The sequence below is a fragment of the Delphinus delphis genome, chromosome 6 (genome assembly GCF_949987515.2).
Source record: "Delphinus delphis chromosome 6, mDelDel1.2, whole genome shotgun sequence".
Taxonomy (NCBI): Eukaryota; Metazoa; Chordata; class Mammalia; order Artiodactyla; family Delphinidae; genus Delphinus; species Delphinus delphis.
This window is the reverse complement of record NC_082688.1, coordinates 48,914,810-48,932,954: the sequence shown is the minus strand read 5'-3', so window position 1 is coordinate 48,932,954 and position 18,145 is coordinate 48,914,810. Positions and strand designations below refer to the sequence as shown.

Here is an 18,145-nt window from a genome sequence, read left to right as displayed (position 1 = left end):
GATGGAAAGTTGTAACACCAGATGTGCTTGAGGGGTGGCTTATAATATGTAGTGAACTCAGGCAGCTGGTAGATGTTTGAGAGGGATGTGTGTGTGTCTGTGTATTTGTGCACAAATTACATCTATTCCTACACAGCTCCATTCAGTTGGGTGCCATTTTTTGCATTCACCTAGAGAAAAGCTTATATTTGTTATGGATATAATTGTACCTAAGCAAATGTGAGAATCACATAATGTTTAAGTTGTCCCCTAATATATAAATTGCTTGGAATAAATTTGTCCTCAAAACAAGCATTACAGTAAAACTATTTTTCTGTTTGTAATTATGTGTGAGGAAATACTTTGAGCCTTTAAAAATATCCTGTTGCTCATGTAACTGCCTAGTAGGTTTAAGAACCATTAATGATTCTCATCATTCTTTCTATATTTATTAGTTGGTATTCTATAAGGAAGAGCTCTTTCTTCTCCATTTATTTAGTCATTATATCATATAAAACTCATAGAATTTTGTTTTATAGATTTTAATCCATTACTATCATTATTTATTTTAATGCTCAAATTGTCCCACATTTGGCCAGTGAGACCTTCAGCTTGACCGCTGTATGTTATTTTACCAACATTTTTTTTTTTGCGGTACACGGGCCTCTCACTGTTGTGGCCTCTCCTGTTGCGGAGCACAGGCTCTGGACGCGCAGGCTCAGTGGCCATGGCTCACGGGCCCAGCTGCTCCGCGGCATGTGGGATCTTCCCGGACCGGGGCACGAACCCGTGTTCCCTGCATCGGAAGGCGGACTCAACCACTGTGCCACCAGGGAAGCCCTTACCAACATATTTTGAGCAGTACTTACTTTTGGGGAGAGCAGTGTGTTCACTTATACCTTTACCTTGCTGTGTCTGGGCCTTACAATCAGCCTTTTCCCCAAAGAACCCTAGTTTTTAGAAACCAAGATCTGTGTGTTAGATGTGTGCATTGCTGCTAGTGTCTCATTGCTTCTTAGCCCTTGCATGCAAACCCTTAATTTATATTTATCTGGAGAACAAGAGTGCATAAGGGCACCATGAATTCACACTGATGCTTCCAATTACAGTCGAACACAACAGGGTACCTTCTACTCTTTCTCCTTTGCATATCTGTAATTTCCTACTGTAGCAGTGAAAAACACCTCCTTCTCCCCCTTATCATCAATTTATTTACTAATTTGTTCAAGTGTAGAGTGCTGTGAAAGTAGTCACAGCATTCTAGGCTGTGAAAGTAGTTTGAACATTGCTAATCTGTGCCACCATGAAATTCCTCCATTCCACCATCCCATCTTGTCTCACAGCAGTGTTTTATTTTTTTGTGTTTATGTCTTGCACATCTTTTGTTAAATGTGCTCCTAAGTATTTTATGGATTTTTGACACTCTTAGAAATGGATTTCTCAAATTCATTTTTCAGCTGTTAACTGCTAGTACATAGATATAATTTGATACTTTTTCATTTGATCTGTATCTTGTGACACTATTGAATTCACTTCCTGAATTCTAGTAGTTGCTTTATAGATTCCACAGGACTTTCTGTGTAGAAAATCATACCCTTGCAAATAGATCTTTTTACTTGTTCCTTTTTAATCTTTTACCTCTTTATTGTGCTTCACCTCATTGTCTAGTACCTCTAGGACAATGTTGAAAAGAAGTGGTGTGATTTGATACCCCTGCTTATTCCCAGACTTAGGGGGAAAGCACTCAATATTCCACAATTAAGTATTATGTCTGCTGTATACTTATCATAGATGCCCTTTACCAGGTGGAGGAAATTTCTTTCTATTCCTAGTTTGCTGAAAATCATATGGCTTTTGTACTTTATTCTGATAATACAATAACTTGGATTGATGTAGCATTCAAAATCAACCAATCTCACATCCCTGGGATAAATTCTACTTGGTCATGTATATTGCTGGATTCTGTTTACTAATATTTTGTTAAGGATTTTTGTATATGTGTTCATGAGGGATATTGTAATACTTTTGTCAGGATTATACGGGAATCATAAAATGACTTGTCCCTTCCTTTTTGTTCTGAAAAGGTTTTTGGTATTACTGCTTCCTTATCTGTTTGATAGAATTTATCAGTGGAAATAAAAAAAGAAATGTACTCTTTGTGAAAACACATAGCTACAATATCATCACACTAAAAAATTTTCTTATAAGTACCATTAAATAGCTAGTCAGTGTTCAAATTTCTGATCGTCCCATGAATGCCAGTAAGAATACCATAACTTTAAAAATTCTTTTGATTGAGTATATGGTAATTAAGGTAATATTTTCTTTTCCTTATATTAAGGTTCGTGACCATAAAAAATTAAGAGTGAATGCTGTTATTGCTCCTAAGAGTTCATATGCAGACAAAGCACCTTCACGGCCATTGAATGAACTTAAGTAAGTCTTGAAAATATTATTAGAACTAAGCTGTTACTTTGAATATTGAATAATCATTTCTCTCAAATATATTTTAATTATTTCTTTGTCACATAAATATGTTTTTTATAGGCTGTATTATTCCCTTTTAGGATGTCTTCCTAAGTCTAAAATAAGGAAAAATCTAGGCCCAGGAACAGACCATGGTATCAGTTAGTATATGATGGTGATTTTTTAAATCAGTGGAATAATATTGGACTACTTAGTAAAAGCTACTAAAATAGTTGGTTAGTTATTGGGAAAATAAAAGGGTAAATCATCACTTCATAATATAAAAATAATTTCCAGAAGGATTAAATGGAAAAACTGCAATTATAAAACAGCTATAAGTAAATAAAGTCTTAATTCTGTATAAAAGCAATGGTAGAAGCAACAAAAGAAGAGATTAATGGTTTGTAATTATAAATATTAAACTTTTCTGACAAGGAAATAAATCTGAATATTAATCACTTAATATTAAGTGGCTAAACTATACAAAGAAAATACTTTCTGTACCATTGTTAATTTATTTTTTATTTATTGTTTAGTCACCACATGTCAACTAGGATTTTTTTTTAAATGATATTTTAAGAAGAAAAACCTAATAGTTGCTTTTCCTTTCAGACAATATGGATTTTTCTCTTATTTGCGAGAGTTATTTGATGCACCTGATCCTGTCATGAGTTACCTCTGCTGCCAGTATCACATTCATGAAGTTCCTGTAGGAACTGAAAGAACCAGAGAAAGAATTGAACGGGTAAGAAAGTACTGAATCAGTACCAAAAATGTAGTTTTGTTAAAACTTCTTAGCTTAAAGTCAAGGAAAACTTGTAATTTAAAGAAACATGCCATTGTTTTTAACCATACAGAAATTATCTTGGTATTTTCCATTTTTAATATGACATAGGACAGTGAATGTTGACTAATACTTGACGACAGGAGTGGTGTGGAGTTACCTAGAGCAGGGGTCCCCGACCCCCAGGCCGCACACACAGCAGGAGGTGAGCGGTGGGCAACTGAGCGAAGCTTCATCTGCCGCTCCCCATTTCTCCCCATCGCTTGCATTACTGCCTGAATCATCCCCCCCACCCACCCAGCCCAGGTCTGTGAAAAATTGTCTTCCATGAAACTGATCGCTGGTGCCAAAAAGGTTGGGGACCACTGACCTAGAGTAAATAAATAACTTAATACATGTAGGGTAGTTAAGTTAAAACCTGAAGAGACACGTGGCTCTCTTATGTGATTCTGCCTTGCTTGACAAACATTTGTTCAAACATTAACGGTTTAGTCATTTAAATTCTTGTATTATGTTTTTCAGACAAATTATACTTTAGGATGGTAGGCTAGGATATGTAACTGCTTTGGTAAGCCCTCCCCTTAAAGTTTCCATTTAAGATTATCTCATGTGAATGACCACCCCTTAATAGGATTTCATTTTCCTGTCTAGTACAGCTACATAAACTCTTAAGTTCCTATATTCTGCTAATGCTGCTTGGAGTTTTCTTCTCCTTACAAGTAATCTCTAAGACTCCAAACCACCTTCATTGCTTTTATCAAAGGGAGAAACAGGGAAGAAGTCTCCTCTAGAAAAGATTTTTCCTTAATACCAAGTTGCCATATTAATACTGCTTGTAGGACCCAATTACAGACCTAACTGCTATTTATAATAGTGAACTTATTAGAGAATGTGTTTTAAATTTTTTAACAACCATTCTACAAGTATCCCTAGGATATTCATTTGTAATTTCGGGGCCTCTATATACCTCATTAACAGAAGATAGAAATGGGGGCTCATTACTAACCCATTTTGCACAGACAAGCCATTATTACTTGTGGTAAGTTGCCTGTGTCTTTGATTAAAAATTATATTATGGTGACCATTTTGGGAAACCAAAAATACAACTCTCCATGTGGGTGTACCTCTCTCTTTGGTCTTCATAGATGGGGTTTAAAAAAAGAGGACAAGACTATATACATAGACCAATCCAATTTCTGTCATAACTTCAGAGGTAGGTAGGGTGCTATCTCTGAAGCTTAGGATAGTAGGTATTCTTTACTGTTGCAGAAAGACTATAGAAAATTTGGTAAGGGCTTTCATAGCTTTACTTTGGGGCAGAAAGGAGCAATACTGCACTTGGAAAATCCTTTCACTTTTTGAACAGTGCTTCAAGTTGATTTTTATGCACTTTTTAACATTTTGGTTAAGTCATCTAGAGAGCTTTAACTCTACTGTCTGTACTAGAAAAATAACATTGTATATAGTAAAGCAAAGTCAGACACCTAATAAAGCCCTTGACATTGTCTTAGCCATCTTTCAGAAGATACAAACCTTCACTGAGGAAATTCACTGTCTTAATGTTTCATGTCTACCTAATGACAAATAATGGCTATATTTCTTCCTTAGAATAAAAATAACATTCTTTAGTGTAAGTTTTGCTTTATTATCAAGTCCTGACATTTTAGATTCTGTAAATGATTATGCTCTATTTATGCAGTTGTTCTCGTTAATTTCCAAGGCTGGTCTCTGGTTAAATTGTCTGCTGACCTCCTTAGCTTAACAATGTTCTTTTTGCTGAGAGCACTCCCACCATCTCTGTCAGTTTCAATTTGCTTAAAACTTATTTTCATGAAATGTGGGTAGGCTAACCTCATCTAGGCTTTCCCTTCATTTCAAATTATTCAGCATTTGTGGATACCAGTTTATACCCTATTAAACTAAGTATGCTTAAATATGTCTTATCTGTTCACTTAAACTTCTAGAGAGAAGCCACAAGAATACTGGTAGTAAACCTTTAGAGATTGGAAAAAACTACAGCAGCCTATTCTTTATAAATAACAGTAACAGATCCAATGTTAGGGTGTTTAGAATGTGCATTAGTTTATGAAACTCCTTAAATAAATTCTTGAGAGAAAAGATCTCCAAAAAATGCAAAGTCTTTGAAGTCCTTGAAAAGTGTGTGCATTAAGTATTCCCCAAATATACAGGAATTAAATATAAGATTATGTATCTTTGAACAATATAACTGAGGGGAGGGGAGAGTAAATGTGTTAGTTAAGATAACACAGTTCAGTCTACAGGGAAGTTGACTCCTGGTATCTCTTCTGTAGATAAAGTCCCAAAAGTACACTTACTTGGGAGAGATTGTATAGTGAAGTAGAAGTATAGCCAACTTTGGTTGTTGTTTTGGTTTTCTCCCAGTTCTCTCTTTCTTAGTGTTGTTTTCCCAAATAATAACCTGTTTTATCACTCACCTTTTTAGAGATGTTGGGTACATTTTTTAAAAACTAAAGTATATCCTAGTATATTTTGATCTTCTAAAATTCATGAGATCTGTATTTTTAATTCTTTAGTCCTTTTAAAAATGTCATAATTATTCTTAGATGTGCACTGAATGCGTATTTTACATTATAGGTAATACAAGAAACCCGATTAAAACAAATTTATACAGCAGAAGAAAAGTTTGTGGTGAAAACTTCTTTTTATTCAAACAACGTTATTTCTAGTAACACATCACTAAAAGTAGCCCAGTTTCTCACAGTCACTGTGGATCTAGAGCAAAGACGACACTTAGAAGAACAGCTAAAGGTTGGTCATTTAAAAAAAATTTTTTTTTTAATTGAAGTACAGTTGATTTACAGTGTTGCATTAGTTTCTGGGGTACAGCAAAGTGATTCAGCTATAGATATATACGTTTTCATATTCTTTTCCATTGTGGTTTATTACAGGATATTGAATATAGTTCCCTGTGCTATATAGTAGGACCTTGTTGTTTATACATTCTACCTATAATAGTTTGCATCTGTTAATCCCAAACTCCCAATCCATCCATCCCCTGCCTCCCCCTTTCCCTTGGCAATCCCATATCTGTTCTCTATGTCTATGAGTGTGTTTTGTAAATAAATTTGTGTCATATTTTAGTTTCCACGTATAAGTGATATATGGTATTTATCTTTCTCTTTCTGACTTCACTTATAATCTCTAGGTCCATCCATGTTGCTGCAAATGGCATTATTTTGTTCTTTTTTATGGCTGAGTAGTGTTCCATTGTATGTATGTACCACATCTTCCTTATCCATTCAGCTGTTGATGGACATTTAGGTTGTTTCCATGTCTTGGCCATTGTAAATAGTGCTCCTATGAACACTGGGGTGCATGTATTTTTCAAATTATAGTTTTGTCTGGATATATGCCCAGGAGTGGGATTGCTGGATCATATGGTAACTCTGTTTTTAGTTTTTTGAAGAACCTCCATACTGTTTTCCATGGTGGCTGCACCAAGTTGCATTCCCACCAACAGGGTAGGAGGGTTCCCTTTTCTCCACACCCTCTCCAGCATTTTTGATGACCATTCTGACTGGTATGTGGTGGTACCTCGTTGTGGTTTCACTTTGCAGTTCTCTAATAATTAGCAATGTTGAACATCTTTTCATGTGCCTATTGGCCATCTGTTTATCTTCTTTGGAGAATACCTATCTAGGTCTTCTGCCCAATTTTTGATTGGATTATTTTTGAGTTATATGAGCTGTTTGTATATTTTGGAAATTAAGCTTTTGTCAGTTGCATCCTTTGCAGATGTTTTCCCCTAGTCCTTAGGTTGTCTTTTCGTTTTGTTTATGGTTTCCTTTCATGTGCAAAAGCTTGTAAGTTTAAGTCCCATTTGTTTATTTTTGCTTTTATTTCTTATTGCCTTGGGAGACTGACTTAAGAAAACATTGGTATGATTTATGTCAGAGAATGTATGGTGTTATGTCTTATATCTAAGTTAAAGATTGGTTATTTTGAGTATTAATAAAGAATATTAACTGGAGTTATAATACGTTAGCCTGTTTTTTAAATATACTAACAATATTGCATATTCCATAGGAAATTAATAGAAAATTGCAAGCAGTAGAATCAGGGTTGAGTGCCTTATATGAGACAAACAAACATCTAGAACACAAAGATAATGAACTTAGACAAAAGAAGAAGGAGCTTCTTGAAAGGAAAACCAAGAAAAGACAACTGGAACAAAAAATTAGTTCCAAACTAGGAAGGTATCTTTCAGCCTATTTTGGGGTAAGGGGGCTGGGTGGGTGGTACAAAAGCACTATAAGGATATTGTTAGTTATACGTTGTAATGACACAATTCCCACCAGCACTCTGCGTACAATTTCTCTCTCAAACTTACACCCTCCTACCCAAAACATGGGACAAAGGGAGGTGAATCTTAAGTGTTGTGAGTTTTTCTGTTCCCTGATCTGCTGTTCTCATCCCTGGACCCCTTTCTGTTCTTAAAAATTATTGAGGACCTTGAGGGAGTTTTGTTTCTATGGATTATATCTATTGATATTTACCAAATTAATTAGAAATTAAATTCATTAAAATGATAATAAAGCCATACATTAACATATTTATGAAAAAGTTTTCCAAACAAAATACATTTAGCAAGAAGAATGACATTGTTTTTACATTTTTGTAAATCTCTTTAGATGAAGTTAGTTGTTTTTCATATGTGCTTCTGCATTCACTGGGTTGTGAGATGTTTTGGTTGAAGTATATGAAGAAAATCTGACCTCACATAGATATGCAGCTGGAAAAGGGAGAAGTGCTTTAATAGACTTTTCAGTGTATGTATTATCAAAACTTGCCAAGGTGTGGTTTGTGAAAGTTTAATTGCAACATGGAATGTGACCTCATCAGTGAAGTTGTGCACTCCTACATTACGTTAAGTGCATCATTCACCCATGAATGACTTTGTTACTTTATGCTAGCTTACTGTGAGAGCCCAGGCAATTGTTCTCAGAACTTATTGTTTATTTTGAATTTAGATATTTTATAGAAACTTGGAATATATAAGATGGGATAAAAGCTATTAGGGTGTTCAGTCTAGGGGAAAGGAACTGTGGCTTCCAGTTTCAAGGCTTTTCCCATGTCCTGTCATGACACAGCACAGACCTTTCTGTTGTGATTGTTCTTTTATGCTTCTTTGCTATAGAATAAAAATATAGATATCAATAACATAATAAATGACAGCTCAGTCTTGAATAAGGTACAAGTTTACCTTGATCTAATATAATAATGTTTCTAAACACATTCATAAATTATTTAAAATGCTTTAAGAAAAAAAATTTTAAGCAAACAATTGCCCATTAACTTTTGTTTAAAAAGTCAGTAATGTACCTTGGTTGCTTAAAGCAAGATATAGCTATTTAGTCTAACTGACTGCCTAGAATTTTTTTCTACTTTAACCCTTCACTTCTGTCGTCAGTCATCTATAAGACATTTACTGTTGGACTGCTGTATTGAACTCATTGTCTAAAGCGAAACTTTCTCCTCATAAAGTAATGTTGATTTTTGTAGTGCAGTAACCTTTCATAATCATTGTCATCCTGCTGTCTCATACCTCCAGTTACTCACTTTGGAATACTGCAGTGGTGACATGGTTAGTGGTCTCTACTTGACTAGTCTCCTTCTCTGTTCAGTGCATCCAGAATACTGTCATCCAGTTTATCTTCTTTTCACGTTCCTACCCCCTTCAAGAATATCTTATAGCTCCCTACCTTTACTACATAAAATTTAATTAAATACTGCTTTCTTTTAGATTGGCTTTCACGTTTTTCAAAATCTTATTTCACTCCACCCATTCTAATTTCCTCCCTGTCTTCACCAAAGTCTCTTCATGTACCATTCAGTCCACTCTCTGCAGCATCCACTGAACTTATTCATTCTTGTTTATTATTGCTTCCATCGTTTGTTCTTGATTTTTCCCTTGAGGCAACATGATGTAGTGGAAAGACTTGGACTTTGATGTCAAACAAACACATCTTACAATTTAGTATCTGGGATCTTAGGTAACAACTTCTGAGCCTTAGTTTCTTCATCTTAAAGAGCAAAGTATTAACCTTTAGGATTGTTGTATTGCCTTTTCATTATATATATTTTTTACCTGTTAATCAGATCTCCACAGTTAAGCTCCATAAGGGAAGGGACTATATTTATAAACAATGTTTATCAGTTATGGGCCAGACACTACACTAAGTGTGTTGCATAATTTGCCTTTTTTTAGTATTCACCAGAGCCCAGTGGAGAAGTACTATTATTATTTACAGTTTATAGATGAGGAAACTGAAGCTCAGAGAAGGAAGTTGTTCAGTTGTATCGCTCATTAGTGGCAAAGAGGAAATCGAAATCCATCTTTCTGATTCCAGATCCTATACCATTAGCCACTAGCATTACCTAGACTATGCTGGGCACATAATCTATCTCAAAAAATATTTTCAATCTTGAGTGGTTACACAAAATGATTGTTTAACCTAGAAGCTAGCAGTTAACATCTGAGTAGCATTGCTAAATAGCCCACCCATAAAGCAGCAGGGGGCCTAAGAATTTGGGCTCAATCCTTGTGTTTTCTCTGATTTCCACATCATTATGCATTTCATACAGTTTAAAGCTGATGGAACAGGATACTTGCAACCTTGAAGAGGAAGAACGAAAAGCAAGCACCAAAATCAAAGAAATAAATGTTCAAAAAGCCAAACTTGTTACTGAATTAACAAACCTGATAAAGGTAAGCCATTTTCTTAATTTTAGTCACATTTTTTTTGTTGCAGGTCGACAGCAAAATCTTAGCAAGAGATTGTATTGTTGGACATTTCTCATTATAGATCAGTAAATTGGTTTAAAGCACTCATTAAGCTAAATTATTTTATTCCAGATGACTCAAATATACAAGAAAACTTTCAAATTCTCTTAGAATAAAATTATAAAAAGAATTATTTGAGAGAGGTATCAGTCACATTAGAAAAATGTTATTTTTTTCATGGTTTATAATTTTGTTTTTTAAAAGAAACTGTATTGTTTTTCTTAGTTGTAAAACAAACTCATAGGGGTTTTTTATTCCTAGATTTGTACTTCTTTGCATATACAAAAAGTAGATTTAATTCTTCAAAATACTACAGTGATCTCCGAGAAGAACAAATTAGAATCAGATTATATGGCTGCTTCATCACAGCTACGTCTCACAGAGGTAAAATGTTTGTTTTTATTTTTTATTTTGGGGCTTCAGACCAGTTTGAAAATGTGTGTGTGGGGGGGGGGGTGTATGTATACACACACACACACACACACACATATATATATATATATATATATATATATATCATGCCTTGCAATATGCAGTTTTTTTATGCTCTTTAATTTACAAATTTAATGCATCCTGCTGATGAGGAAGCAATATTTGAAACCCTTTGTACGTATTCTGCATTTTATGTTATTTGATTGGGGGAGGTGTGGTAATAATCAAAAAAGAGAATTAGAGTCCCTGATTTAGTCACTTGAAGACCAAAGTCTCATGTCTGCTTTCTTAACCAATATAAATTATAGTTGTTACTGTTACCAAGCAGCAACTAGTAGCTTTTATTGCAGTTTGTATCCCATAAAGTAAACTGCAGATCAGTTCTAATCAACACTGAGAGTGGCCTTAGTGTGTAATCTTGGTGATTTAACCTTCTGTTAATACCTGTGAAACGATGATAAATATCGAAATAGTGGGGGGTTGGGGGTGCTGTACTAAGTTAACATAAATTCCAAAGAAGAACTAGCAACAAAATGAGTTAGTATAACAGTGGGATAGTTTTTGAGTCTTTCAAATCCTTTCCCAAAAACAGAAGAGCAACTAGGATAACATAACAGTTAACAAACAACCCATGGACAACATATACAACAAACCAAGCTTTAAGGTATCCCTATAGGTGTACTGCAGTATATTCTCACACTTAACCACCCAGGGTTAACATCAGGCTAGTTAAGGGCTTAGTCCCCAATAAAACTACCCTTACTTCAAATGCTAGCTGCAAGTTCAGAGGTCCCCAGGCCACCTGCACTTCTGACTAATTGGCTACAAATTCAAGAGCTCTTATGACTCCCCCAGGTTCTGTAATTAACTAGAGTGACTCACAGAACTGAAGAAAAGGCTATATTTAACAATTACAGTTTTATTATAAATGATACAAATCCCTACTAGTCAAATGAAGAGACATGTAGGGTGAGGTCTGGGAGGGTCCTGAACACAGTTTCTGTACACTTTTCTGGTGAAATCAGGATGTGTCACCCTCCTACCATCAGTGTGTTCACTAACCAAGAAGCCTCTATGGAGCTTCAGTGTTCAGGACATTTATTGGGGTTGCATTACCTAGGCATGATTGATTGGATCATTGGCCATGTGGTTGAACTCAATCTCCAGCCCTTCTCCCTGGAATTCAAGAGATTGGGAGGACAATAATAAGACTCAAAGCCCCAGCCCTCCCCTCTAGTCACATGATTTGTCTTTCTGGCGTTGCCTTCGCCCATCCTGAGTCACTCCTTAGCATAGTAAAGTCAGGTGTGATCCTAGTAGGGGCCCATGAAAAACAAAGACAGACACTCCTATCACTCAGATAATTCCTAGGGTTTTAGAGTCTTCGTCCCAAGAACCAGGGACAAACATCAGTCAAATTCTATATTTTACAACACCTGTGAACTCCAAACTATAGGTGGGTAAGATCAAATCAGCAGCAGCATCAAGACTGGTGTGGTATCAGAAAGTATGTGGTAAGAAGCAGAGGGAAGGCTCCAAGAATCCAAAAATCAAGTCACCAACAGGTACTCATCTCTAAAGAAAAGAGGCCCCATTTGGTGTGGAAAGTTCAGCAGACCAATTTGAGAGCAGCTGAAACTGGGAGGTGACCATAAGCTCAAGAAAGGTCAGGTGGCGCTGGGGTGGTGGTTTAGGCCCTGTGAGCTCTCAAATTAACCGAAACTGCTTTGCAGAACAAAGCTGCTTACTGAGGAGAACTAGAACTACAGGATAGACTAAGGAGATAGTAAGCATGTATCATGTGATTATAAGGCTGACACAGCTAAAGGCACAACAGTCTAAACATGGGAGAAGGGAGACAGTGTAAGTAAAATGGAATATATTTGCTGATTGTCCTATAGGTACTATCAGGAAATAAAAGGATACTACTTAAGATTAGATGCTTTGGGAGAGGGAAATGAGGGAGAATTTCAATATTGTTTATAGTAGGAACCAGTATCTCAAAAAAGATATTAAGGCCGTAAGGATATTGTATAAGATATTTTGCACATAAATAATCTTTCAAATAAAAATAGCTTTCCTGGGCTTCCCTGGTGGTGCAGTGGTTGAGAGTCCGCCGGCCGATGCAGGGGACGCGGGTTGATGCCCCGGGAAGATCCCACATGCTGCGGAGCGGCTGGGCCCGTGAGCCATGGCCGCTGAGCCTGCGCGCCCGGAGCCTGTGCTCCACAACTGGAGAGGCCACAGCAGTGAGAGGCCCGCGTACCGCAAAAAAAAAAAAAAAAAAAAGTAGCTTTCCTTAAATGCCAACAATAGATGAAAAAGGGAGAAGGGGACAATATAAAACAGATTACATCACTGAAGATTAGATATTTAATTTATATACATATTAAGACAACACAATGGCAGAACTTAGGCCAAACATCAATCATATCATTAAATATAAATGGAGACAATTTATCTTTTTTAAAAATTTTTTGAAGTAAATTCCAATACTATGCATAATATGAGAGGCACATCTAAAAGAAAGAGATTCAAAAAGGTTTAAAATGAAAGGACAATGAGCACAAGGGATCTTTTGGGGTCAAAAAGGCTCAAAATATTAATCAAAAATATATGATAAACCTATTGATTTCATAATTGATGCTTAAAATATTAATGGTCACCTTTGGAGGATATTAGGGAACAAGCTCATGATTTTCAAAAATGGCAAAGAAAGAATCTAGCATTTATGCTGTCTTTTTTATGTGAACTATTTAGGATAAACAAATGAGATGGGGAAGTTTTTCTTTACAGAAGTATTTCAGTTAATAAATGCAGAAGGAAAAAAAAGAAAGAAAAGAAAAGATGCAAATGGAATTATAGTGTTAGAATATCACCACCTTGTAGCTGCTAATGAATCAGTGGATCACATTAGCTGCTAACATCACAAAAAGATAGCCAGATATTTATTTATGTGTATCCTGATGGAAGGACATAACACAACACCATCTATGAACTAATGTTGTGAAAAAAATCAAATTTCAACCCGATTAAACCTCTAGAACAAGGTTTCTCCATCTCAGCACTATGAATATTTTGAACTGGATAATTCTTTTTGTGGGGGGCTGTCTTTACCAGCATCCCTGGCCTCTATTTGCTAGATGCCAGTAGTACACCATTCCCTCAGCTGTGACAACCAAAAATATTTCCAGACACTGCCCTGGGGAGCAGAATTGCCCCCATTCAGAACCATTGCTCTAAAACTACCAGTTTACAGGAAATACAGGAGAGCAAAAAATATGCTAAATGACTCCACAGGAATACAGTCAGCAAAATCTAGAACGTAAGGGACTATATAGGGACAAATCATTTACTTTAGCGCTGTCCAATAGGAATATAGTGCAAGCTGTATGTCATTATAAAGTCTCTAGTGACCAAATTTTAAGAAGTAAAAAGAAATAGGTAAAATTATCTATCCATTTAATAGTATATTTAACTCAGTAAATTAAAATGTTATTTCAACATGTAATCAATACTGGAAAATTATTGAGATATTTTACAATTTTATAATAAGCACTCAAAATACTGTAATAAATACTTACATCTGAATTTAGATGATAAATTTTCATCACAAATATTAGATTTTATAAAACTTAAGAGTTGCAAAAGTAAATTCATATACTCAGATTATTCTAAACATTTTCTGGTGGCTAAAGTGAGTATTGATTTTAAATTATTTTAAATTAAAAATTTAGTCTCTCAGAACTCTAGTCACATATGACTTGTGCCTTACTTTATTGGGCAGTGCAGTACTGTAACTAAGATAAAAAGGGGAGAGGAAATGTATAAGCTAAAAGGGACTTAAAAAACGTACTAACCAAATACTATGTGTGGACATTATTTTGATCCTGATTTGAGCAAAGCAACTACTTAAAGAAGAAGTTCTAAGAAATGGAATTTTGAATATTGACTTAATATCTGATAATATTAGAGTTTACTGACAGTATTTTTTAAGTTTGATAATGTGGTTATGGATTTTTTTATCTTTTAGAAATACATTGCCGTAATATTTACAAAGAAAATAATGTTTGGAATTGCTTCAAAATAATCCAGGGAGGGGGCCACATGGGGAGCGAGTGGGGATGGTCATGAGTTGAAAATTGTTGAAGAAGCTGGATGGTAGATACATAAAGGTTTATTATACTGTTCTCGCTCCTGTTTCATATATTTCTACATTTCCCATAATAAAAAGTAAATGTTTCCATTCTTGGCCATGATGAAACAGGGGCTCAGTTTACCCTCTTATTTTAAACCACTAAAAGATGGGACAAAGTATATGAAACGAAGATTTTCAGACATTGAATAACAGGCAGCACAGGACAGTGATTCCGTAAGAGAAGGGAAAACAGAACCAGGTGAGCTCTACAATTGCCTTAATTAGCTTATTGCCTGGAGAGTTTCCAGGCCACGATGTAGGGAAGAGGGATTTAATAGGAGAGAGCATAACAGTACAAATCCTACAGACATTAAAAGGATTTGTTCATTGAAATGAACAAATTTCTTAAAAGATACAAGCTGTCAAAGATCACTGAAGAAGGAGCTAATTAGAATAGCCCTATGTTTACTGAAGAAATCATATTTGTAGTTAAAAGTCTTCCCATAAAGAAAACTACAGGCCCAGTGGCTTCACTGTTGAATTCTACCAAGCATTTAAAATAATATCAATTCTACCTAAAGTCTAGAAAAGGTGAAAAGGAAGGGAATACTTGACACATTATATGAGGCCAGCCTTAGATATCAAAACCAGACAAAAGAAAACTACAGACCAATATCTCTCATGAACATAGATGAAGAAATTCTTAATAAAATGTTAGCAAATCAAATTCAGCAGTATATAAGAGTAGTATATCCTAACTAAATGAGTTTATCCCAGAAATACAAGGTTGATTCACTTTAAATCTTTAAATCTCTACTAGAAATGTGCAACAAGGCAAGAAAAAGAGAAGGCTTACATATTGAAAAGGGAGAAGAAACTTGCCCATTTCAGACAAGTATGATCATTTCTGTGGAAAATATTAAGGAATGTACAGAAATGCTTCTAGTTGAATTTAGCAAGGTTGCAGGATACAAGTTTCAATATGTAGAAATCAGTTGTGGTTCCGTCTGCTAGCAGTGAACAATTTGAAACTGAAATTTAAAAATACTGTGTACAATAGCATCAAAAATATTAAGTACATAGGGATGTATATATTTTGGCCAAAAAGTTCATTCGGGTTTATTTGTAAGATGCTACAAAAACCCGAACAAACTTTTTGGCCAGCCCGATATATATGACCTATACACTAAAAACTATAAAAGTAAACGGAATTGATTGTGTTCATGGATCAGTGATTCAAGACTTGTTAGAATGTCAGTGCTCCTCCAAATCTGTAGATTCGGTAAAATTCCTAGCAGGGTTTTTGGAAGGGTTTTAGTTTTTGGAAGTTGACAAGCTTATTCTAGAATGCAGTGGGCTTAGAAGAACTTTGAGAAAGAACAAATTGTATGACAGAAACTACCTAATTTTAAGACTTATTACAAAGCTACAGTAATGAAGACACCATTGTATTGGTGTAAAAATAGACATATGGATCAGTGGAACAGAGAATCCAGAAATAGATACACATATATACAGTCAGTTGTTTTTTGGCAAAGATACTGAGGCAATTTAATGTAGAAAGAATAGTTTAACAAATAGTGCTGGGACAATTGAATAGTCACATACAAAAAATGAACCACAACCCTTACCTCATACCATATACAAATGGATCATAGACTTAAATGTAAGAACTAAAGCTATAAAACTTCTTGAAGAAAACATAAGAGAAAATCTTAGTGACCTTAGTTTTGACAAAATAGAATAAATAGAACACTAAAAGCATGAATTATAAAGGGAAAGAAATCAGAAGTTGTACTTCCTCAAAATTAAAAATTTTTCAGTAGACACTGCTAAGGCAGGCTACACACTGGGGAAATGTATTTGCAAAACATACATCTGACAGAGGACTTGTATTTAGATGAAGGGCTCTTACTATGGGCCAGATCTAGCCTAAGGTCTGTTTATGTAAAGTCCCTGCAAGCTAAGAATAGTTTTTGCATTTTTAAAAGCCTCCACCCAAAAAAAGAAGAACATGTAACAGACTGTATGTGGCCCTCAAAACCTAAAATATTTACTTAGTGGCTCTGTATAGAAAAAGTTTGCTGACCCCCGATAGATACTATAACAAGAACTCTTAACAATCATCAATATAAGCAAGACAATTCAGTCAAAAAAACAGGCCAAAGATTTAAACATAGTCTTCACTAAAGTATACAGAGAGCAAATGATCACATGAAAAGGTGCCCAACCTTATTAGTCAGTAGGGAAATGTGAATTAAAGCCATAATGAGCTATCACCACAGACCTACTAGAATGATTTAAAATTTTAAGACTGACCAAACCAAAGTGCTGGTGAGGGTGTGGAGCATCTGGCACTTGCATACATTTCTAGTAGAGATTTAAAGTGAATAACCACTTTGGAAGACCACTTGAGAGATTCTTAAATGCTAAACATATACCTGCCGTGTGAGCCAGCCATTCCTCTCCCAGTATTTACCCAAGAGAAATAAAAGTATATGTCCATGGAAGACTAGTACACAAATGTGTAGCAACTTTCTTTGTAATAGCTAAAAAATATGAAATTCTACAAAATGCAGAATGCTTAGTGACTGAAATAAATCAGTGGTTACCTGCGAAGGGTACAGTGGGATGGATTACAGATGGATACACAGTTGTTGAAGGCGATAGACATGTTCATTATTAGTGGTGATGGTTTCACTGATGTACATATTTGTCAAAATTCATCAAGTTGTACACTTTATGTATGTGCAGGTTATTTATCCATTAGTTACACTTCAGAACTGAAAAATTTAAGGAAAAAACTTATGAAGTCTTTTTTCAAGTATGAAATTTTATATACAAAAGTAAAACGAGTAATATAACATCCATGTGTCCACTGTCTCTTCTAACAGATGTAACACTTCGCCATATTTGTTGCAGGGTTTTAAGACTATTCATGTATTCAGAGTCCCCTTGTACCCTTTCCTATCTATTCTTCTGCTTTGCTAGAATATACTCCTTTCTGGCAGTGGTCTGTACATGATTCACTTTACACTTACTAGAAACAAACGTGTTGTGTAAAAGTGAACTATAGTAGTATCTTTCAGTGGAAAGAGTCTTTAGAGGCTGGGTAGCCATAGGATTGCATAGATGAATGGAAAGATTAAATCAGAGTAGAAGAAGAGCTTCATTATTCTGAAGCCAGCTTCTTCAAAATCTCTGGCTTCTTGAAAAAGCTTATGGCTAGAAGAAATGGGAAAAAACCAAGAATTTTGCTAGCAGGTAAGCATCTTAAAGTATGCAAGCACAAACACACCTAGCCAAAAGGAGCTGAAGGTCAGGTTCCATATCCTAGGGTTGTGGGTAGTTCAGTTTGAGCAAAAACCGGAGGGTTGGAAGAGGGGAAAGTTCCACCCCACCCAAAGAAAAGGGGTGGAGGAAGACAGGAAGGCAGCGGGTGTAGCAGTAGTCACTCTGAATATGTAGAAGAGATCCGGCAAAGAAACTTGGGTGGCGGGTGTGGGGGTGGGTGCTGGAT

General features: G+C 35.5%; 1 protein-coding gene across 3 annotated transcripts in view; it reads left to right on the top strand.

Annotated features, from left to right (window-relative positions):
* SMC5 (structural maintenance of chromosomes 5) overlaps window positions 1-18,145 on the top strand; it is a 116,130-nt gene that overhangs the window by 79,364 nt on the left and 18,621 nt on the right. For all 3 annotated transcript variants that reach the window (XM_060014638.1, XM_060014637.1, XM_060014639.1), the window contains 6 exons: window positions 2,321-2,415; window positions 3,058-3,190; window positions 5,846-6,019; window positions 7,298-7,467; window positions 9,857-9,980; window positions 10,317-10,439. In XM_060014638.1, the coding sequence (XP_059870621.1) occupies window positions 2,321-2,415; window positions 3,058-3,190; window positions 5,846-6,019; window positions 7,298-7,467; window positions 9,857-9,980; window positions 10,317-10,439 (819 nt within the window). The remainder of the gene's footprint in view (window positions 1-2,320; window positions 2,416-3,057; window positions 3,191-5,845; window positions 6,020-7,297; window positions 7,468-9,856; window positions 9,981-10,316; window positions 10,440-18,145) is intronic.